Here is a 23,509-nt window from a genome sequence, read left to right on the forward strand (position 1 = left end):
CTAAGTGAGTTATAACTAATGTAAGGTCACAAAGTCGGACGTTCATCTTGTGACTTTCTGCACATGACACTTGGGGTGAGGCCACCAAACAATACTGCATCCTACATCAGATAGATCGGTAATTGAGCGCTACTATACAATTATGTGGTGTATGCAGAGCATGTTAGTAAAACACCAGCACACAGGTTTATGCACGCAAAGGATGTGGTACGGTGGCACAGGTTACTGACCCTCAGACTGCTCCTGCTAGTCACAGACATAACATCATCTTCATCAGAAGCCTTCAAAGGATAGAAGGGAAAATGAAATAAGCAAGATCACAAGAAAGTAGACAGACAGGACTAAAAATACAGAGACCGTGCATTTCCTCTTGTTTTGTCTTAGTAGTACATCAGGGTCATTGCTGATAGATTGTCCCAAATTACCAAAAAAGCTAGCCCTAAGGATATATTCAGATGTACACGTTTTATCCGTAGTTTTCACAAATAGAACATGCACCGATAATAGTCTGTGATTGAGTCGGGCAAAGTGCAGCCCGCGAGCCACATCCGGCACTCTTGCTGTTTCAGTCCGGCCCACGGACCGAGACAGCCGAAGGGCTCAATACAGTAGCACTCAGACAGCACCATGCAGCTGCCACCCGATGTCACTACTATCAGTATGCTCAGGATTTAGACAGTGATGAATACATTGATGTAGGAGGGTCTGCTGGCTCCTTCCAGCAATCAGCATGTGACACAGCAGACGTGATGACATCACATGTGCTGTTCGGAGCTTCAGTGCACCAGAGGCCGTAGCAGCGCGCCGGGGGGGAAAAGGAGACAGGTTAGTATGTGGTGATGTTTATTTGTTTTTTGGAGGTCATGTGGGGTTCACACTGTATATTGTGGATCTATGTGGGGGCTCATGTTGTATATAGGAGGCTGTGTGGGGGCTCATGCTGTATATAGGAGGCTATATGTGGGCTCATGGTGTATTTGGGATGCTGTGTGGGAGCTCATACTATATAGGGGGCTGTATATAGGAGGTTGTGTATAGGAGGTTATGTGGGGTCTCATGCCGTATATAGGAAGTTATGTGAGGTTCGCACTGTATATATTTTGACTATATGGGGGCTCATACTGTATAGGGTGTTATATGATGGCTCATACTGCATGAACGAGGCTATGTGAGGGCAAAAACTGTATGTAGGGGGTTGTGTAAGGGCGCATACTGTATTTAGGGTCTGTGTGGAGGCTCACACTGTAAATAGAAGGGTGTCGGCAACCTTTATTCTGCTCAATGTTACGTTGTACAATTACTATGTTCCACCATTGGTAGCAGGAGCATCACAAAACTGGTAATTGCCTTTGGAACGTCTTTCACTAAGTGGCCCTGCTGGAGGGCTCCTCTATAGTATCCAGTGCGATTGCTGCATGCTGCACCATAATCCTATTGCAAAGTGGATCAACTCCTCTTGGATTATTCCAGGCTTTCTATCCTCTGAACCAGGTGAGAGTTCCACTATTTCAACACCTTTATATATAAAAAAACTCACTACACTCAGATTGGCGCCGCGTTTGTCTCTTTCTATCTTTCCCTGTCGCCAGGGTATTTTTTTCTATAAAATAATAATATTTTAATAATAATGGGCAGAATTAATTTTAGTCTATTAATTCGTCCCTCCACACCAATCACGGTCTCTCATGTGACTCCTTGGGAAAATGAATTGCCCACCCCTGTGGTCTATGGGGTGGGCAATTCATAATTATATAACCGTATTTTTTTTGCAGACCACGTGTCCGTGCAGGCATCACAAAGACACGTCTATTTTTTTACTGGCATCACCTACGAAAGGTACCAATACAAGTCTATGGGCACATGGCACGGAAAGCTCAGGGATAGCATCAGTGTAGAGTCTGTGATTAACATTGCATGTATAGGAGAAGCTTTGTAATCGATTTTTTTCCTATGTGAAAATCACTGATGAAACACTGATGGCAAAAAGGGACACACTGACCAAACACTGATGACACTCGTACTATTTTTTAATACATGTGAAAAAAAAACCTTGAATGAGGACTAAATATAATCCAGCGGCTTCACAATATTTAGGAAGAATTCTCAACCATAAATGATGTACTTTTAAGACAAGACAAATAAGCCTAGAAGGTTTTAAGTATTTTATTTTTATTTATTTTTTTACTATGAGTATTTTAGTATAACATTGGTTGTAATCAAGATTGCTAACCCCTTGTAAGAAGTCCATGGATTTAGTCAATAAATTACACCGATCACAAATGTTATTATGGGATGACTTGTCTGCAGTACTTATCCATCGCACAACATACATTTACACACAATTATTCCATTACATCAGGTTGATCTGGAAGTTGTCCATACATTGCACTGGGTAAAAAACTGACCTGGAGATTTCTCCGTGGTCGGTGTGAGTACCGCTCACTGTCTTCCTGGATATGCATTTAGGGAAGAAGAAAATAACACAAAGCTGCTAAGATCAAGGAGCGAAAGCGAGACACTTAAGACACAGGAAAGGAGAGGGAAGGAGAAAAACATGCATGAGATGGATAAAATACAAAGAAAAGCATCTGAAGGGGAAACAACATGGAGGCACACTTAAGAAAACGGACACAGTATACATATAAACTGGGAACTAGAAGGCGGCCTGCACCGTGGGGTCTCTACCTTTAGCTGACGTGTTATATGTATCCATTAGCCCAGGGGTCCCCAACCCTTAAAGGGGTTATCCGGCTTATTTTGCTTTTTTTATTATTTACACTATTGGGCTACATTGGGGCAGGTAAGTAGATAGAGACCACTTACCTGCCCTGCTGTCAGCCCCTCTCCCCAGGCTCAGAGCGGTCTTGTGACTGCTCCTGCTGTGATTTTGCTACTTCCGGTCATTTCATGTCTACATGGGCAGGCCCATGTTGACATGCAAATCTGCCACTGCATGTTGCCGCCCTGCTGGGCTGTACAGTGCGATGAGCCCCGCCCCCTCCCTGTGCGCTGCTATCTGTGCCCTGTATGTGCTGGACAAACACAGGGCTGCCCTCTCTGTCTAGGACACCGTGAGCGCTGTTTTCCCAACAGTGTCCTCAGCTCATTATGTTGTACTAGAAGGTGGCCCGATTCTACGCATCGGGTATTCTAGAATTTACGTATTGTGTAGTTCATGTATGATTATATATATATATAGATGTTGTTGTGTGTAGTTACCAAGTGTTTGTGTAGGGGTTGTACATGTTCTGGGTGTTGTCTGGGTGTGGCGGGGGGTGAGAGCGGTGTTGTTTGTGTGTTGCGTTGTTTGTGGAGCGCTGTGTGTCTGTAGCGTGTGTGTGTGTTGCGCGGTTTGTGTGTGTGTGGTGTGTTTTGGGGGAGGTATGTTTTGTGCAATGTGTGTGTTGTGCGGTATGTGCGTATATTTGTGTGTGCAGAGTTGTCTGTGTGTGGGTGTCTGTGTAGGGCAGTTGTTTGTGGTTCCCAGTGTGTGTGTGTGTGTGTGTGTGTGGTGTGTTGTGCAGTGCGCGCGCGCGTGTGTGTGTGTGTGTGTTGGGGGGAGGTGTGCACTCCCCATCGTGCGCCATCCCCTATGCTGCGCACCCCCCATCGTGCTACATCTCCCATCCTGCGCACTCCCAAACGTGCTCCATCCGCCATGCTGCGCACTCCCAAACGTGCTCCATCCGCCATGCTGCGCACTCCCAAACGTGCTCCATCCGCCATGCTGCGCATTCCCCATCGTGCTCCATCCCCCATGCAGCGCACTCCCAAACGTGCTCCATCCGCCATGCTGCGCACTCCCAAACGTGCTCCATCCGCCATGCTCCGCACTCCCCATCGTGCTGCATCCCCCATGCTGCGCACTCCCAAACGTGCTCCATCCGCCATGCTGCGCACTCCCAAACGTGCTCCATCCGCCATGCTGCGCACTCCCAAACGTGCTCCATCCAAACGTGCTCCATCCGCCATGCTGCGCACTCCCAAACGTGCTCCATCTGCCATGCTACGCACTCCCAAACGTGCTCCATCCGCTATGCTGCGCCAGCATCAGCCTCTCTACCCGCAGCATCAGCCTCTCTGCCCGCAGCATCAGCCTCTCTGTCCCCAGCATCAGCCTCTCTGCCCGCAGCATCAGCCTCTCTGTCCCCAGCATCAGCCTCTCTGTCCCCAGCATCAGCCTCTCTGTCCCCAGCATCAGCCTCTCTGTCCCCAGCATCAGCCTCTCTGTCCCCAGCATCAGCCTCTCTGTCCCCAGCATCAGCCTCTCTGTCCCCAGCATCAGCCTCTCTGTCCCCAGCATCAGCCTCTCTGTCCCCAGCATCAGCCTCTCTCCTCCCAGCATCAGCCTCTCTCCTCCCAGCATCAGCCTCTCTCCTCCCAGCATCAGCCTCTCTCCTCCCAGCATCAGTCTCTCTCCTCCCAGCATCAGCCTCTCTCCTCCCAGCATCAGCCTCTCTCCTCCCAGCATCAGCCTCTCTCCTCCCAGCATCAGCCTCTCTCCTCCCAGCATCAGCCTCTCTCCTCCCAGCATCAGCCTCTCTCCTCCCAGCATCAGCCTCTCTCCTCCCAGCATCAGCCTCTCTCCTCCCAGCATCAGCCTCTCTCCTCCCAGCATCAGCCTCTCTCCTCCCAGCATCAGCCTCTCTCCTCCCAGCATCAGCCTCTCTCCTCCCAGCATCAGCCTCTCTCCTCCCAGCATCAGCCTCTCTCTTCCCAGCATCAGCCTCTCTTCCCAGCATCAGCCTCTCTCTGTCCCCAGCATCAGCCTCTCTGTCCCCAGCATCAGCCTCTCTGTCCCCAGCATCAGCCTCTCTGTCCCCAGCATCAGCCTCTCTGTCCCCAGCATCAGCCTCTCTGTCCCCAGCATCAGCCTCTCTCATCCCAGCATCAGCCTCTCTGTCCCCAGCATCAGCCTCTCTGTCCCCAGCATCAGCCTCTCTGTCCCCAGCATCAGCCTCTCTGTCCCCAGCATCAGCCTCTCTCGTCCCCAGCATCAGCCTCTCTCGTCCCCAGCATCAGCCTCTCTCGTCCCCAGCATCAGCCTCTCTGTCCCCAGCATCAGCCTCTCTGTCCCCAGCATCAGCCTCTCTGTCCCCAGCATCAGCCTCTCTGTCCCCAGCATCAGCCTCTCTGTCCCCAGCATCAGCCTCTCTGTCCACAGCATCAGCCTCTCTGTCCACAGCATCAGCCTCTCTGTCCACAGCATCAGCCTCTCTGTCCACAGCATCAGCCTCTCTGTCCCCAGCATCAGCCTCTCTGTCCCCAGCATCAGCCTCTCTGTCCCCAGCATCAGCCTCTCTGTCCCCAGCATCAGCCTCTCTCTTCCCAGCATCAGCCTCTCTCTTCCCAGCATCAGCCTCTCTGTCCCCAGCATCAGCCTCTCTGTCCCCAGCATCAGCCTCTCTGTCCCCAGCATCAGCCTCTCTGTCCCCAGCATCAGCCTCTCTGTCCCCAGCATCAGCCTCTCTGTCCCCAGCATCAGCCTCTCTGTCCCCAGCATCAGCCTCTCTGTCCCCAGCATCAGCCTCTCTCATCCCAGCATCAGCCTCTCTGTCCCCAGCATCAGCCTCTCTGTCCCCAGCATCAGCCTCTCTGTCCCCAGCATCAGCCTCTCTGTCCCCAGCATCAGCCTCTCTGTCCCCAGCATCAGCCTCTCTGTCCCCAGCATCAGCCTCTCTGTCCCCAGCATCAGCCTCTCTGTCCCCAGCATCAGCCTCTCTGTCCCCAGCATCAGCCTCTCTGTCCCCAGCATCAGCCTCTCTGTCCCCAGCATCAGCCTCTCTGTCCCCAGCATCAGCCTCTCTGTCCCCAGCATCAGCCTCTCTCTTCCCAGCATCAGCCTCTCTCTTCCCAGCATCAGCCTCTCTCTTCCCAGCATCAGCCTCTCTCTTCCCAGCATCAGCCTCTCTCTTCCCAGCATCAGCCTCTCTGTCCCCAGCATCAGCCTCTCTGTCCCCAGCATCAGCCTCTCTGTCCCCAGCATCAGCCTCTCTCATCCCAGCATCAGCCTCTCTCATCCCAGCATCAGCCTCTCTGTCCCCAGCATCAGCCTCTCTGTCCCCAGCATCAGCCTCTCTGTCCCCAGCATCAGCCTCTCTGTCCCCAGCATCAGCCTCTCTGTCCCCAGCATCAGCCTCTCTGTCCCCAGCATCAGCCTCTCTGTCCCCAGCATCAGCCTCTCTGTCCCCAGCATCAGCCTCTCTGTCCCCAGCATCAGCCTCTCTGTCCCCAGCATCAGCCTCTCTGTCCCCAGCATCAGCCTCTCTGTCCCCAGCATCAGCCTCTCTCATCCCAGCATCAGCCTCTCTGTCCCCAGCATCAGCCTCTCTGTCCCCAGCATCAGCCTCTCCGTCCCAGCCTTCCCCAGGATCAGCCTCTCTCCTCCCAGCCTCCTCCAGCACGCCATGCTCCTCTGCCGACACTCACACACCCGATCGTATACACTCACGCACACACACTGACGATATTGCACATACGCGCTCATACTCACAACATCCGGAGATACCACATGCTTCTGGCCATGTGATCCTCCGACAGGTCCTGGAAGGTCACAACAGCACAGTATCGAGGCCGAGAAGCAAGCGATGTCGCCGGATGCTGTGAGTGTGTGGATGCGATGTGATGTATGTGTGAGGTGTGTGTGAGAGTGAGTGTGAGCCGGTGTACACTGTTAACTATGATACACATCGGGTAACCAAGGGACCTTAGTTACCCGATGTGTATAATGGTTAACAGCGTTCACGGGCTCCGTGAAGATCCCAGCATCGCAAGGTTATGTCTGGCGCTGCTGGGATCGTGACGGAGCCGGTGTAGAAGCAAGCGATATCCCAGGATGTTGTGAGTGTGTGGATGTGATGTGTGAGGTGTGTGTGAGAGTGAGTGTGATCTGATGTGTGTGTGTGTACTTACCTGGGAGTCGGCGCTACGTGTCAGTTGGGCAAGAGCGAGCGTGCATTGCGTGAGGGGGCGGGGCCTGCAGAGAGCCGGGGCGAGAGGCCAATCCGTGGGGGGGGGCGGGGCCATGGCGAGCCCAGCGGCCAATCAGCTTTGTGTCACCGTAAGGACACAATTTTGGAGCATGACAGACAGACAGACAGACAGACAGAATAAGGCAATTATATATATAGATAGATGGTGCCCGGGCAACTGTGACCCCCCTCCCCAGTGCGCTGTCTCTGATGACTGCAGCCTCCCATGCTCTTGGCTTCTGAATACAGTCAGAAGCAGGGATGTCACCTGACACCAGCGAACAACAGCACTGAGCTCTGTATGGGACACTGGAATCATCACAGCACGGAGAAGAGACAGCATGCTGCACGAGTGAGAAGGGAGAGCGAGGGGGGGGGGAGGGGGCAGAGAAGAGCATGCACGGCTGACAGAGTGGGGGGCTAGAGATCATGGCTGACACAACAGGGGGGCAGAAACGAGACTTCATGGGGGTGAGAGACAGGGGAGTGCTGGGGGAAGAGGAGACAGTGCAGTGGGAGAGAAGAGAGTGCATGAGGGGGATTATGTATAATATATAACTCTAGGTGTGGGTGTGTGTGTGTGTATGCGGTACACAGCCCGATGTGTGTGTATGCGGTACACAGCCCGATGTGTGTGTGTGTGTATGTATGTGTGTGTGTATGCGGTGCACAGCCTGATGTGTGTGTGTGCGGTGCACAGCCTGATGTGTGTGTGTGTGCGGTGCACAGCCTGGTGTGTGTGTGTGCAGTGCAGAGCCCGATGTGGTGTGCGATGCAGAGCCCGATGTGGTGTGCGGTGCAGAGCCCGATGTGGTGTGCGGTGCAGAGCCCGATGTGGTGTGCGGTGCAGAGCCCGATGTGGTGTGGGGTGCAGAGCCCGATGTGGTGTGGGGTGCAGAGCCCGATGTGGTGTGGGGTGCAGAGCCCGATGTGGTGTGGGGTGCAGAGCCCGATGTGGTGTGCGGTGCAGAGCCCGATGTGGTGTGGGGTGCAGAGCCCGATGTGGTGTGCGGTGCAGAGCCCGATGTGGTGTGCGGTGCAGAGCCCGATGTGGTGTGCGGTGCAGAGCCCGATGTGGTGTGCGGTGCAGAGCCCGATGTGGTGTGCGGTGCAGAGCCCGATGTGGTGTGGGGTGCAGAGCCCGATGTGGTGTGCGGTGCAGAGCCCGATGTGGCGTGGGGTGCAGAGCCCGATGTGGTGTGCGGTGCAGAGCCCGATGTGGTGTGCGGTGCAGAGCCCGATGTGGTGTGCGGTGCAGAGCCCGATGTGGTGTGCGGTGCAGAGCCCGATGTGGTGTGCGGTGCAGAGCCCGATGTGGTGTGCGGTGCAGAGCCCAATGTGGTGTGCGGTGCAGAGCCCGATGTGGTGTGCGGTGCAGAGCCCGATGTGGTGTGCGGTGCAGAGCCCGATGTGGTGTGGGGTGCAGAGCCCGATGTGGTGTGAGGTGCAGAGCCCGATGTGGTGTGCGGTGCAGAGCCCGATGTGGTGTGCGGTGCAGAGCCCGATGTGGTGTGCGGTGCAGAGCCCAATGTGGTGTGCGGTGCAGAGCCCGATGTGGTGTGCGGTGCAGAGCCCGATGTGGTGTGCGGTGCAGAGCCCGATGTGGTGTGGGGTGCAGAGCCCGATGTGGTGTGAGGTGCAGAGCCCGATGTGGTGTGAGGTGCAGAGCCTGATGTGGTGTGGGGTGCAGAGCCCGATGTGGTGTGCGGTGCAGAGCCCGATGTGGTGTGGGGTGCAGAGCCATATGTGTGCGGTGCAGAGCCCGATGTGGTGTGGGGTGCAGAGCCTGATGTGGGGCTGTTATTTGCAATGCTGTAGTGATACCAGGTCAGGTGCTGGGGCAGAATATACTGACAGGGAATGTGTGTGCAGGGGGCGGGCAGGGGGCGAGGCTGGACACTGGGGTGGGGCTGAACACTGAGGCTGGGCGGTGCCAGCTCTGACTGAGGTTTGGCACAGGAAGTGGTCATGTTTGCTGGAGCTGAATGTAAACAAGAAGCTGCAGAGAATAAAGGGATAATTCAAGAGGAACAAAAGTTAGAAAACAAAAAATAACAATGTAGGGGTGTTTAATATGACAATACAGCACAGATTAGCTTACACTCAAACATTTTTGTTATGTCGGACAACCCCTTTTAAGCTCAGGAGCCACATGTGGCTTGAGGGGCCAAGGTGTGTGGCTCGCGGCTGTTTTCCAGCTTGGTGCATTAGCACCAGGTCTAGCGAACAGCTATAAAGAACAGATCTCCATATGGGAACTTTTGTGAGTAGCCCCACACAGAAGAGCAGATTGGAAAGGAGGGTATGGTAAGAACCCCTTTAAATTGGTGTATTCTCTCGGTGTGATTTCTGTGGAAAAGCTTTGGCTGTCATTATACCAATAATTGGAGCTCAAGGTGTCACTACTCTGAGGGGGGCGGGAGTTGGATGCTGCTCGCGACCCTCTCTCAGAGCTGAATGTGGCTCCCAACCCTCTTTCAGATGTAAATGTGGCTCTCAAGGTCAGAAAGCTTGGGGGATCTCTGCATTTGCCCCTTTATCCTCGACAGTCTACAGAAGTTTATTTTGCCTTCCATCATGGCGGCAAATGTCGGTGTACCTTTTTTTTTCCTGCTATATCAAAAAGAACAATTTACTGTGCTGGTCAATACAGAGGCAACCGGTACAGAAAAAAGATGTGATGTGTGATGTTTGATGTGATGTGATGTGTGTGTGTGTGTGTCCAGTAAATCACGCTTTATCTATAACTGTAGAAAACTTCATTTCCCGGTTTCAGAAAACCTCTGTCCACTAATTTCAGTTAAAAAAACAAACAAACAACATCTGTGCTTTACTCACCCTCCCCAGGTTCAGCACAGAGTCTTCACCACTGCTCCCGATGTCTGTTATGGTTTGCAGAGTTGAGGTCACTAGGATAACTCTGCAGTGAATCAGTACATTCAATGATAGTAACGCGTGCTGTCAATTCAGGCAGAGCCACTGATGTCACTGATGCTGGCAGCACTGTCGACGTGACCTCAGCGCTGCAGACAATAACACACTGTGTGCAGCGGAGGAAACTCAGTGCTGGACCTGGGAAGAGACCGTTAAGCACTGTTTGTGTTTGTTTTAAACAGAATGCAGCTGGGGAACAGGGGTTTTTCAAAATTGAAAAAACCCTTTACCAGACCCCAATATATATAATATAATGAACTAATAATACAATTCACACTCGATGGGCATTGTGCATATTGTAATGAAAAGCATATACACTGCTCAAAAATATAAAGGGAACACAAACAACACAATGTAACTCCAAGTCAATCACACTTCTGATAAATCAGCCTGTCCAGTTATGAAGCAACACTGACTGTGAATCTGCTCTTGTGCAAATGGAATATAGGTCAGGTAAAGAGAAAACCGGTTTAAATGCCGCGCTAAAAACCACTGATGCTGTAGATGAAAAAGATTTCCTTTATTTCATAATTCTACGCGTTTCAGAGACATCTCCGTCTCCTTCCTCAGGAAAATAAATCATATTACAAAGGAGGAAGGAGACGGAGATGTCTCTGAAACGCGTAGAATTATGAAATAAAGGAAATCTTTTTCATCTACAGCATCAGTGGTTTTTAGCGCGGCATTTAAACCGGTTTTCTCTTTACCTGACCTATATTTTATACACTGCATTCCGGGGCCGCTGCTAAACCACAAAAAGGCACTCACATGCGATCATAAGGAGTTGTGACTTGCACAACCCTACCAGGTGAGTGTACCTCTTTCTGTCTCTCTACCCTCATACCGGGTAAGACCCTATTGCGCTTTTTCCCCCTACAGCTCTACTTGTGCAAATGGAACAGACAGCAGGTACAACGGATAGGCAATTAGCAAGAAAATCCCTATAAAGGAGTGGTTCTGCAGGTGATGACAACACAATTTCTCTGTTCTCATCCTTTTTGGCTGTTGGTCACTTGCATTTTGTCATTGCTCTCACCCCTAGAGGTAGCATGAGTTTATGTCTACAACACACACAAGTGGCACAGTAGTGCAGCCAGGGCCGGATTATAGGCGGGGCAGACGGGGCTCCAGCCCAGGGGCCCCCACCAAAAGAGCTTCTAAGGGGGCCCCCACCATACTTGGCACCTGTCAGCATTTTTTTTTTCTTCCCACCCTCTCCCCCTCCGTAAAGACAGTCTAATAAATCAGCTGTGTTTTCGGGGGGGGGGGGGGGGGGTTGGCGCGGGGTGTTGAAGCACCGCTATTTATTTGTATCTGCGTCTTTAAGACGCAAAAACAAACTGCGGGCACAGGACGCTGATTGACACCGGAAGTACCAGCGGCCGCTTGTACTTCCGGGGTCAGGTGTGCTAATGCTCCCTGCTATGTGCTGCGGCCGTACCCAGCGAGGGGCGGGCAGCTTCCCCCCCTCCCTCACCCTCCCCCTCCCTCTCCCCCTCCCTAGAAGCAGGGGCACGGTGTAGTGCGCCGCTGTATCTGCTGTCCCCGCTGCGCTCCTCTACACTGTGTGTGCATGCCAGGCACACTAGCAGGAGGCAGCGCGCTGTGCTCTGTCGGCTCTGCTGTGTGCTGTGCTCGGCATGCACCCAGTGCAGAGGAGTGCAGCAGAGCCGATGACCGCAGCTTCCTCTTTCCTATTCAAATGTATTTGCATCTTTCAGACGTAAATACATTTGAACAGCGCGCCGGGACCCGGCCCCGCCCCCGACGTGCAGCAACGTGATGAGATCAGCACCTTGCTGACGTCATCACAGTGCTGCCGGCGCCACACAGGGGACAAGAGGAAGCGAGCGCTCCATGAAGGAGCTGAAGAGACAGGTGTAATTAATGGGGATGAGTGAGGAGGGGCTGAGGACACAACGGGGAACATTTGTGAAGGAACACAGCTCTGTACAGGCAGAGGAGGAGTACTGTATTCCGAGGGAGGGAGGGAGGAGTGTGTAGTGATGGGGCAGTGTAATTTGTGTGTGTAGGGGGTGATGAGGGTTGTATTGTGTGTGGGGGGAGGGGTAATGGAGGGTGCATTGTATCGTGTGTGTGGGGAAGGGTAATGAGGGGTGCATTGTATTCTGTGTGGGGAAGGGTAATGAGGGGTGCATTGTATTGTGTGTGGGGGAGGGTTAATGGGGGGTGCATTGTATTGTATGTGGGGGGAGGGGTAATGGGGGGGTGCATTGTATTGTATGTGGGGGGAGGGGTAATGGGGGGGTGCATTGTATTCTGTGTGTGTGTGTGTGTGTGTGTGTGAGAGGTGATGTGGGGTGCATTGTGTGTGTGTTTGTGAGGTGATGTGGGGTGCATTGTGTGTGTGTGTGTGTGTGAGGTGATGTGGGGTGCATTGTTTGTGTGTGTGTGTGTGTGTGTGTGTGTGTGTGTGGGAGGTGATGTGGGGTGCAGTGTGTGTGTGTGTGTGGGGGGGTGCATTGTAGTGTGTGGTGATGTGGGGTGCATTGTGTGTGTGTGTGTAGAGGGTGCATTGTAGTGTGTGTGTGTGTGTCAGAGCTGTGTGTGTAAGAAGCAGTACTGTGTGTGTGTGTATATATGAATTAGAGCAGTCTGTGCGGCCCCCCCCAGAACTATATGGGTCCCCCAGAGCGCTATGTCACCCATCGCAGTAATGAGTACACCACCAGAGCTGTTTGCCACTCCAGTAACGTCTATGCCCCCTGCCCCTCCTGTGATGTATATACAGCAGTGCTGTCGGTGTGCAGTCATGTCTGTTAGTGACAGCCATCGTGAAACACAGCCACATGTCCTGAAGAAGCTGGACGGAAACAAGCGGGAGAGGTGAGTGAGGCTGTTGGCATGTGTGTCAGTGTATATGACTGTGCATATATTTGTCTGTTTATATGTATTTTTATGAATTTGTCTTCAAATATGTATATGTATGCCTGTATGTGTAATTGCGTGTCTGTGTGTGTATGTGCGTGTCTGTATGTGTATGTGCGTGTCTGTGTGTGGATGGGGTCCACTGAGACTCTTTCACCCGGAGGCCACAAAAACCTGGAGCCGGCCCTGGCTGCCTTAACATTGGGATCAGTAAAAAATGTGAGTAAAGTTTTACACGCTACAATATATATAACGATGTGTCACGTCGTAAGTGACGCACATCCGGCATCGTTAGTGATATTGTAGTGTGTGACAGCTACATGCGACCCTGATTGTGCGTTAAAACGTTGATCGCTGACACGTCGTTCATTTTCTAAAAATTGAACGTCTGGTTGTTCATCGTTCTTGAGGCAGCACACATCGCTCCGTGTGATACCCCGGGAACAATGAACTGCAGCTTACCTGCATACTGCCGGCAATGCGGAAGGAAGGAGGTGGGCGGGATGTTTACGCCCCGCTCATCTCCGCCCCTCCGCTTCTATTGGCCGGCCGCTGTGTGACGTTGCTGTGACGCCGAATGTCCCTCCCACTCCAGGAAGTGGATGTTCGCTGCCCACAGCGAGGTTGTTTGGAAGGTACGTGTGATGGGGGTAATCGTTTGTGCGACACAGGAAACAAATTGCCTGTTCCGCACATACGATGGGGGCGTGTGTGATCGCATACGAGATCGAAATGTGTAAAGCAGCCTTAACTCTACTTTCCGTGTATAAGTGACGGCTGTGAGTGATCCTGGACTGTGTCTGTATTGTAGTACTGTAAATCTGAATGTGGCAGAACAGGATAAATGTTCATTGGATTTCTATCTAAATGCTACAGTTCGCGCTCTACTGTTATGGCTAAAACTGTTAACGTTATGGGGCCCCCACCAGATTTTCTGCCCAGGGGCCCCCACCAACCTTAATCCGGCCCTGAGTGCAGCTCATCCAGGATGACACTTCAATGCAAACTGTGGCACGAAAGTTAGCGGTGTCTGTCAGCAGTGTCCAGAGCATGGAGCAGATACCAGGAGACAGGCCACTACACAAGGAGATGTAGAGAAGGCCATAGGAGGGCAACAACCCAGCAGCAGGACTGCTACCTCCTCCTCTGTTCAAGGAGGAGCAGTGCAAGAGCCCTGCAAAATGACCTCCAGCAGGCCATTAATATCCATGTGTCTGCTCAAACTGTCAAAAACAGACTCCATATGGGTGGTACGAGGGTTCGATGTCCACAAGTGGGTGTTGTTCTTCCAGCCCAACACCGTGCAGGGCAATTGGCATTTGCCAGAGAACACCAAAAATGGCAGATTTGAGATTGGCGCCCTGTGCTCTTCACGGATGATAGCAGGCTCACAATGCTAACATGTGAAAGACATGACAGAGTCTAGAGACGCCGTGGAGAACATTCTGCTACCTGCAACATCCTTCAGCATGACCAGTTTGGCAGTGGGTCAGTAATGGTGTGGGGAAGAACTTGTTTGGAGGGCCGCACAGCCCTCCATGCGTTAGCCAGAGGTGCCCTGACTTCCATTAGTACCAGGATGCTTTCCTCAAACTCAGTGTGAGACCACATGCAGGTGCAGTGGGCCCTGGGTTCCTTCTGATGCATGACAATGCTAGGCCTCATGTGGCTTAAGTGTGTCAGCCATTCCTGCATGATGAAGGCATTGATGCTATGGACTGACCTGGCCATTCATGAATCCAATAGAGCACATCTGGGACATCATGTCTCGTTCCATACACCAACACCATATTGCACCACAGACTGTCCAGGAGTTGACTGAGGCTTTAATCCAGATTGGGGAGCAGATCCTCATGAGAACATCCGCTGCCTCGTCAGGAGCATACCCAGGTGTTGTAGAGAGGTCATACAGGCACGTGGAGGCCACACACTACGAAGCCTCATTTCCTCGTTTTGAGAAATTTGCACTGACGTTGCATCAGCCTGTAATTTGATTTTCCACTTTGAGCATCATTCAACATCCAGACCTCCATGAGATATTAATTTTAATTTACATTGATCATTTTAATGTTTTATTGTTCTCAACGCATTCCACTACGTAATAAAAGATTTGCGCCTGGAATATTTCATTCATTAAGATCTAGGATGTGGTGTTTTAGTGTTCCCTTTATTTTTTTTTTGAGCAGTGTATATACAGGAAAGGGAAAATGGAAAGAACTGAATAGAATAAAGCGGTTCCCTCAAATTCAGAAATATCTTCTTGAGTTTAACAATAATGATGTGGGTCTGGAAATATTCACACACCATTTAACATGCTTACAAATATACCTCTACACAAGAGGGTTACTTCATAACAGCGTGCACAAACAAGTATAAAACAAAACACTAATGTACCTATGACACTAGTGTACAGGTATGATGAGCTGCAGTATGTGAAGTCAGCGGTGATGTATTTACAGTGTAGGCAGAGGATTGGGGACACAAACCTCAGAAACACTACAGCCAACAGTATGGAGGTACTATTGTGTCTATTACTGTAGTATCAAGTGTGGATTAAAAATGGCCTCTTCCGAGTAAGGATATTTATTTTTTTTCTTTAAATCAAACATGACAAAGACATGAGACAAGAAACCAAGACATGGGCCGTCCACGTCACACACAGAAGACAAGAATGACATGAATTCGAAGGGAGGGCTACAATGAGAACGCCTACCATCCACTGCTCAATGTCACCCCACTTGGTATCCAAACCATAATATTTCTGAGGGAAGAAGAGAAAAAAAGAAGACTGATCAGAAGGACAGGAACAGAGCAAAATTCAGCAAGACAGTGATGCAATGTTAGCACAGAGTTGAATAGGTTGCCAGCCATAAGTTGAATGACTTCTTTAGCCGTCAGACATATCCAGATGTTCACTGTACACACTCCCATTACATACATCCCCATCTGTGACAGTCTACACTTTTGGCATATGATGGGTCAGTAGAATACATGCAGAATTTTTATTATTCCCATAGACTAGTGACATAAACCACAATTGTCTTGTGAACCCAGAATAGCTCTACTAGAATAGGCATATAAAACAAAATCAGACTATAAAAGACCATATTCTTCGTGGAGACCAAAAAAAATCTTGTGAATCATCCAAACTGACATTATGACGCAGTTGTAGGGAATGTCTGGAATTAAAGCATACTGCGCCCACTCACTGAATGGAGAGAATATGATTTGCTCCGATTGTAAAAAATTGAGCAGTACTTTAAATTACTTTTAATTAACCCCATGATATTATTTGATTTTTTAACTCCAGGTCCACGGAGTCAATTGACCATGGGTCAATTTTTAAAGCAATAAAGTGTAGTGGACAGCAAGTCTAACTCTTTAGAATAAATGTGTTTTTAAAATATTTGTACTTGATTACATACACCCTGTAACACAATAAAGTCTGCTCATATCTTAACATGCTATAAAGCAGTGGTTATATAGATGACTCAGTTTATTTACCACATAGCAGGGAGAGGCCACCTACAGCCTAGACCGGCGGCAGAACCGGTACAGGGCTCAATGTCAAATCTCAGTTGTGTAATCCGCAGGGCAATCGCATCATTGTAATAAAAACACTAAAGTGTGACTAGTTGGGTTCACTTATTAAAAGGGGTTATCCAGGATTTACTTATTTTTTGCTATGGTGCTAAGCTTTTACAGACAGGTAGTTGTTAATTACATGCTAGTGATGAATGAGCACTACCATGCTCAAGTGCTCATAACTAGTGATGAGCGGGCACTACCATGCTCGGGTGTTCGGTATTCGTAACTAGTGATGAGCGAGCACTACCATGCTCGGTACTCATAACGAGCTGTTGGACACTTGGACAGGCTTGACTCGATTACAAAGTATAATGGAAATCAATGGGGAACTTGAACATTTTTCCAGTAGATCTTCAGGAAAAATGCTCACATTTCCCTTTGACTTCCTTTATGAGCCGGTACACGAGATGAGCCTGTCCAAGTGTCAGACTGTTTGTTACGAGTACATATCATAATAGTGCTCGCTCATCACTATTACCTACCTGCTGTGCCCGACGTCAATGTCTTCTGGCTTGAGGAGGTCACAAACTGCTCATGCCGGTGATTCTGCGGCTTCTTTGACCTCACATTAAGGCTAGGTTCACACTTCCGCTGTTTTGCTTCCGTCAGGTCCGTTGTTGCGACGCAATGACGGATCCGTCATTTTTGAGATGTCAACTGATGCAACGGATGTGTAATTTCACAGGAATCCGTTCACAGGTACCCTGTGAAAAAACTGATCCGTCGCGTCCGTTACATCCGTTGTGCATCCGTTCTTTGACGGATCGTCGTGATCCGTTTGTGTTTGGGACAGCCCATTGGGTGTGCCAAACATGCTGGGCATGCTCAGTAGAGCATGACGGAATCCAGCACTGGATTCCGTTGTGTGATGGATTACGACGGAATCCAGCACCCTAGACATTTATTATAGCTTGTGACTGATTGTGACGGACACCTGCGGAGTCCGTTTTTTTGCCGCTCCAAAAAAGTTACATTCAGCGTTGCTCCCGCCTGACGGTCAGTCACTAAACTACTGATCAGTTCGCAGCGGATGCAACGCAAGGCCATCAGTCACAATCCGTCACTAATAGAAGTCTATGGGGAAAAACTGGATTCCTGCAAAATATTTTGCAGGATACCGTAATTCCTCAAGTCGACGGATTGTGACTGATGCAAAACAACGAAAGTGTGAACCTAGCCTAAGGAAGCAGCTCTTCTTCTTTCGTCTGCTCTGTCGACATCATGCGGTTTGACAACAGTAATAGTGATGGCCCATTGACAGAGCAGAGTGTAAAAGAAGAAGCTGCTCTTTAGACGTAATGTCACTGAAGCTGCAGAATTGCTGGCAGGGATTGTTGCCGGGCACAATAGACAGGTAATTCTTTTCCCAATAGGGTAAAAATAAGCAAAGTACCAAATAACCCCTTTAAAGTATACAGTCACCTACAGTGAACATCAAGGCAATTGTATAGACCCTGTATGGACGTACACGGGGGTCATTGGGTGGTTGTTCGGTGCCTCAAGAGAGAATGCTACTAGAACAGGATACAAAATTTCATAGAGGTTAATTAAAGGGAACCTGTCAGCAGGATTTCTCCCCCAAACTATTTAGATGTGCATATAACTCTTACATGGCCAGTCTGTCCCTATGTTACTGAGAAATCGGCGTCTGAATGGATATTCAAAGGAGGCAGTAGGTCTCTGGTGGATCTGAATCCTCCGTCACTCCAGCTCTTTTGCTGGGCGACTTCAGGCAAAGAAGCTGTCAGGCAAGCAGGAGGCAGCGCTGAGCGGGTAATAGAGCTGGAGTGACGGAGGCTTCAGATCTACAAATAGCTCTTCAGCCTCGTTTGCATATCAATTCAAACGTCGATTTCTCAGTAATGGAGAATTGGACTGGCCATGTAAAGGTAATGCTGGACTTCTCTCTTAAAGAGCTACATATACATATAAATAGTTTTTTAGTGCGAAATCCTGCTGACAAATTCCCTTTAACCTGCCAGAAAAATGTCTGTTAAAAGAACGTTAGATTGGGGCAGTATTATTTATCCAAATTGCTCCCCTTTAGGATTTTACGGAACCAAATTCAGGTCACCATGAAAACCGTGATTTAAAGGTTTAGGAGAATTACAGGGGTCAAGGCATTGTAGCTGTAACACAGGTGCTTAAATTTAGTCTTTGGTTGATTTCATGCAGAAAATAAATTCCTAGTTAGGTTACAAAGATCCAATACCAGCTACCGGTAGTAAAAAAAACCCAGAAACAAAAGGTAGAGTTAGATATACAGATAAGTGAAGGAAAGACCATGCAGGGAATAGCACACAATAACATTACCTTCTGAACCTGGTAAATCTGTACAAAAATAAAGAGAAAGGAACCGTCAGAAAATAGAAGAAAAATAGCAAAGCAGATACAGCATGACAGAACAGCGAGGAGAGGAGAGGCTCCTGTGGCGATAATGCCTCCCCATTACATTAGGGATGAGCTGATCATTCACATAACATCACAGCGTTTCCAATGAGAGGAGCTTACATCTTACAGCAACAGAGAAGTCAACAAGAAGTAAACGAGATTTCTCAGTGTCATATAAAGTCACCGATCTCCCGGCGTTAAACACTGTAGTATACGTTACATCTTTATGCCGTAAAGCTTCTCCTTGAAGACCGGCTAGTGCAGGAACGCTGTACAGAGGAGCCGAGACATTTCTATATATAAGCCAAAGGCAGGACGAGGTGAGCAGCCTAAGCCTCATACACTTAGGATTGGCAGCGTCTAGAGTACAATCTAGGTCAGGCTGGCACGTGACCTACCTAGAATACAACGCCATGTCTGGGATTTAAGAAAAGGCACAGAGGCTGAGCTGAAAACTCCTGTTACAAGTGACCAAAGTTTGGGACAGAAGAGCCGTATTGGAGGCTCTGCCAAATCGTCCATTTCCAGTTTTTCTGTAGATCTGTTTACGACGTGTCTGTTCACAACGAGAAAATACTTAGCAGCGTTTCTGTTTATGGGCCGGTAATAAGCTTTTCATAATCCAATAAAAAGTACAAATATTCAGATTGTAACTGCAGAATGTATGCTTATAGGAAAAACGTACCGACTGGTCATATTATAACACTGTTCATATGGTGAATTTTTAACGAGACTGGTCTCCGCACTTATGACCAAGAATTGCTCTTTTACTATTATTTAAGATTAAGACTACAGATGAGCGAACCCGAAGTACAAAAAAAACAGAGTTAGGTTTTGGAGTTCGAGTGTTTGAAGTATGCAAACCACTCATGTGAGCATCGCTGTGCTTGGGTACACTCCATGCTCAGCCCAGTGCGAGCCGCTTGCAGTGTATGGCCAGGGCCACACGGGGCACTAGTGCGATGCTCGCATGACACTTGGCTCGCGCTGGCAGCACAGCAGAAGCCAAGTGTCATGCGAGTGTCCCTGCTACTGAGGTCCAACCGTGCGAGCTGACCTCAGCTGCGGGGGGCGGGCCAGCTCTGAGGAGGAGCGGGCCAGCGCTGCAGAGGGGCGGGCCGGCACGGAGGAGGGGAGGGATTTCTCTCCCTCTCCTCCTTAGCTGGCTACTGCGATTCTCGCTCTGCACGCGCAGTACACCAGGGTACCGCAAGTGCAGTGCGATTTTTCTCTCACCCCATTCACTTGAATGGGTGTGAGAGTAAAGAGTCTCGCATTACAGTCGCAGCATGCTGTGATTGTTTTTTCGGTCTGATTAGGGCTGAGAAAATAATCGCTCATGTGTGCTGACACACAGGCTAGAATTGGTCCGAGTGGAATGCAATGTTTTATCGCACTCCACTCGCACCGATTTTCTCGCCGTGTGGCTTAGGCCTTTGAACTACTCACACTGGGGGTAACAACAGCATGATCGGACGTAGTGTGTGCCAAAAAATAAAAATAAATAAATAAAAAATAAAAATGGAAAAACCCCACCCACTCACTTTTGAAAGTGATCTGTGGCTGGCTGCATGTGGGCAGAGACCCATACTGCCCAATTAATGACTTCCATTGGGGTTCAAATTAAGTTTGGGTCCCAAATCAAATTTTGTCTAAAGTCCGGGTGCACCCGCCGAACCAAAACTTCAACAGTTTCGTTCATCTCTTCTTAAGACATGCGATAAAGACAGAAGTATGGAGACAGTTACCGGTCTAGCTGTGTACACAGGGATTCGGCTAATGACTTATGCTGATCTGTATGGGAGGGGTTGTTGGATGAAGAATCACAATTTCTCTTTGAGGAGGCCCTGCTGACTTCACATTAATAATCTCAATGTGATGTATATGCTGGAAAAAATTTCTGACATATACCTCTGGCAGGCGTCTGCAGATACTAATATATCTAGTAAAAGACATGCTACTGTATGTGGATGCATGTTTGGCAAGAAGGGGGCGATACCACATAGCCATCAAAATTCAGTTCAAAATGATTAGAGCCTGCATTCAGTTCAGTAGATTGCCTTCATTTTGCCAAACCGGATACAGAAATCCAGTAACCAAGGCACCAGACAATTTCTTTTGAAAGAGTCACTTTACTGATACTAAAAGTACAAAAAAAAACCCCAAAAAACATGCAATGTTTCAGCCACAAAGGGCCCTTATCTTGCCAATAAAAAACAAGGTGTGCAATGGCTTGATAAAGGACCTGTGTGGCTGAAACGTTGCTGTAATTATTTTTTTTTGTGAACATTGGTATAACTAAAGTGACTTTTTGAAGGAGATCGTCCAGTGCATTGGTTCCTGGATTTCTATATTATTATTAGAACTTCATTGAGGGTTGTACCAAGTCTGCACAGACTACTGAGTGGTGTACGAGGTATAGCTTTTACAAATATAGCCAATACAGAAGTGAGAAAATTTAGACTCTGCAAAAGAGATCCACTGAAATTGGATGCCATCGCTACTTTTCTGTGTACTGCATAAAAGAAACCACTTAAAACTTATCTTCTTACTGCCTTATTCCACAACTTAACTGTAATATCGCACTGATGATCCATGAATTGGATATTCTGACACAGATGCTTAAAATAACTTGCAATGCACACTCTGACTATGCAACAGCCAATTATTTTTGGATAGCACTGGGGATTACATTGAATAAATCTAAATATTCCATAAAATCCATATTCTTAGTTACATAGGTTGAAGAGACCTAGGTCCATCTAGTGAAACCTGCATCTGACAGCTCTGTATTTCTATACATCCATAATTGGGTGTCAGGAGATAATGCCAGAGGAGGTTGCTCTCTGATGCTTGTTGTATTTGTCAGACTGTGCTGCCTGCAAGTATGGAAATTACAAAAGGAAATGCTCCACAAGCCCCTATACACGATAATGGTCACCAAAACCACCAAGATCATTGGAATCAGCCAACCATCTAGTGAGAATGTACATGGTGGACATTTCCACCAGCAGACGGGCATTTTTGCTCTTCTGCAGTCAAGACTTTTTTTCCCTCCATTCTGAATGGACCCAACCTTTCAGCACTGAAAGCCTCATATGCAAAAAGTAGGTACAAATGGAACAAATTTCTGTAGTAATCAATGCTTTTCAAGTTTCCAATTGCAGGTTGGTTGAGTTTGGTTTTTTTTGTTTTTTTTTTACATAGTGCCCTCATTTCACTGTTGTGTCCGAAAGAATGTCTTGTTGATTTATATCAGTGACCACGTTTCGTTTTATGCTCAATGTCACTTAAAAACCTTCTTCTTTGTCCTTTTTCTTAAAGGGAACCTGTCAGTAGATTTGGGGCCTATAAGCTGCGGCCACCACCAGTGGGCTCTTATATACAGCATTCTAAACGTAAAAATCACTTTATAATATTTACCTAAACGGTCGCTGCGGTGGAGTTGGGCCATATGGGAGTCTCCGTTCTCCAGTGCCGGTGCCTCCTCTTTCGGCCATCTTCGTCCTCTTTCTGAAGCCTGTGTGCATGACGCAGCTACGTCATACACACTCGCCGGTCCTGCGCAGGCGCACTACAATAATTTGCTCTGCCCTGCTCAGGGCCAGAATGCCGGCGAGTGTGGATGACGTCGGACCCGTCATACACCGCGGCTAGAGAAGAAGGAGAACAAAGATGGCCGAAAGAGGCGGCTCCGGCACCGGACAACAGAGATGCCCATTAGGCCCTATTCCACCGCAGAGCAACCGTTAGGTAAGTATTATAAAAAGTGTTTTTTATGTTGTCATACCGGCCTGGGCTCTTATATATAGCATGTTAGAATACTGTATATAAGAGCCCGGTGGTGGTGGCTGCAGCTTATAGGCAAAAAAAAATCGTGACAGGTTCCCTTTAACACTGCAGTAATAATTAAGAGAAGTACCACCAGTCCTGCACAATAAAGACTCTCACATTCAGTGCGTGGGAAATGGCATAAAACATGGCAGATATTTCTTTTGCTTGTCAGACACAATAGATTATATGTATGTGCCCTTCCTGCGCTGGTCCGACATCTATAGGTATCAAAAACAAAAGCTGCATTTAGTGGCTTTCTGTCAACACAGGGATATGTATGGAGTTAGAGAAGCGTTTCATCCTAAAAGTGATCCTACAAGAAAGAATGGGATATGTATCCACAACGGAAAGAAGTAAAAATGGGATCTATGCAGGAGCGGACATACCAATGGTGTAACCAGGGGCCCAAGAGGTTGGGGCGGCGGGGCATTTCGACCTCCAAAGTAGGTTCAATCTTGCATTTTTATGAGATCTTAGGCTGCAAAGGGCCCATATATTCTACTTGCACAGGGGCCCTTTTCTCTGTGTGCCACATAAGTGAAGGAGGCCTAAGTGGTTCCATCACTATTTCTCCGAGCAGCCTTTAGATTGTTGGTGAATCATAAAAGCTTCCGGTTCACATGGATAATATTGAACATTTATGACCATGATCAGCTAAAGAAAGTTAAAACCATTAAGAGTCAATATGTTCAATGCTCAATGAGAAACATGCTATTTGGACTTCCATGTGCCTCAGGAAATGTTTCAAATTTCTCAAGCAATGAAGGAAAATGTGCGACATCTCCTTTTATACAAGCCAACTCAGTGTCAGCCCACTACTATTTGCACAGGTTTCCTTAAAAACCTCTACGCATTAGAAGACCGAGCATGCGTATTTATTTGGATAGGTAAAGGAGGATGCA

The 23,509-nt window shown here is 48.7% G+C and overlaps 1 protein-coding gene across 15 annotated transcripts in view; it reads right to left on the minus strand.

The window, feature by feature from the left end:
• The window catches only part of LRRFIP1 (LRR binding FLII interacting protein 1), a 193,995-nt gene that overhangs the window by 65,592 nt on the left and 104,894 nt on the right, over nucleotides 1–23,509 (minus strand). For 8 of the 15 annotated variants that reach the window (XM_075317511.1, XM_075317501.1, XM_075317499.1 and 5 more), the window contains exons 3-6: nucleotides 18,696–18,713; nucleotides 15,508–15,555; nucleotides 2,406–2,450; nucleotides 231–281 (exon numbers count right to left, since the gene is read on the minus strand). The exons of 2 other annotated variants lie outside the window; for them this stretch is intronic. In XM_075317511.1, the coding sequence (XP_075173626.1) occupies nucleotides 231–281; nucleotides 2,406–2,450; nucleotides 15,508–15,555; nucleotides 18,696–18,713 (162 nt within the window). The remainder of the gene's footprint in view (nucleotides 1–230; nucleotides 282–2,405; nucleotides 2,451–15,507; nucleotides 15,556–18,695; nucleotides 18,714–23,509) is intronic. 5 more of the 15 variants (XM_075317498.1, XM_075317506.1, XM_075317504.1 and 2 more) reach the window with 2 other exon arrangements.

The sequence above is a fragment of the Anomaloglossus baeobatrachus genome, chromosome 7 (genome assembly GCF_048569485.1).
Source record: "Anomaloglossus baeobatrachus isolate aAnoBae1 chromosome 7, aAnoBae1.hap1, whole genome shotgun sequence".
Taxonomy (NCBI): Eukaryota; Metazoa; Chordata; class Amphibia; order Anura; family Aromobatidae; genus Anomaloglossus; species Anomaloglossus baeobatrachus.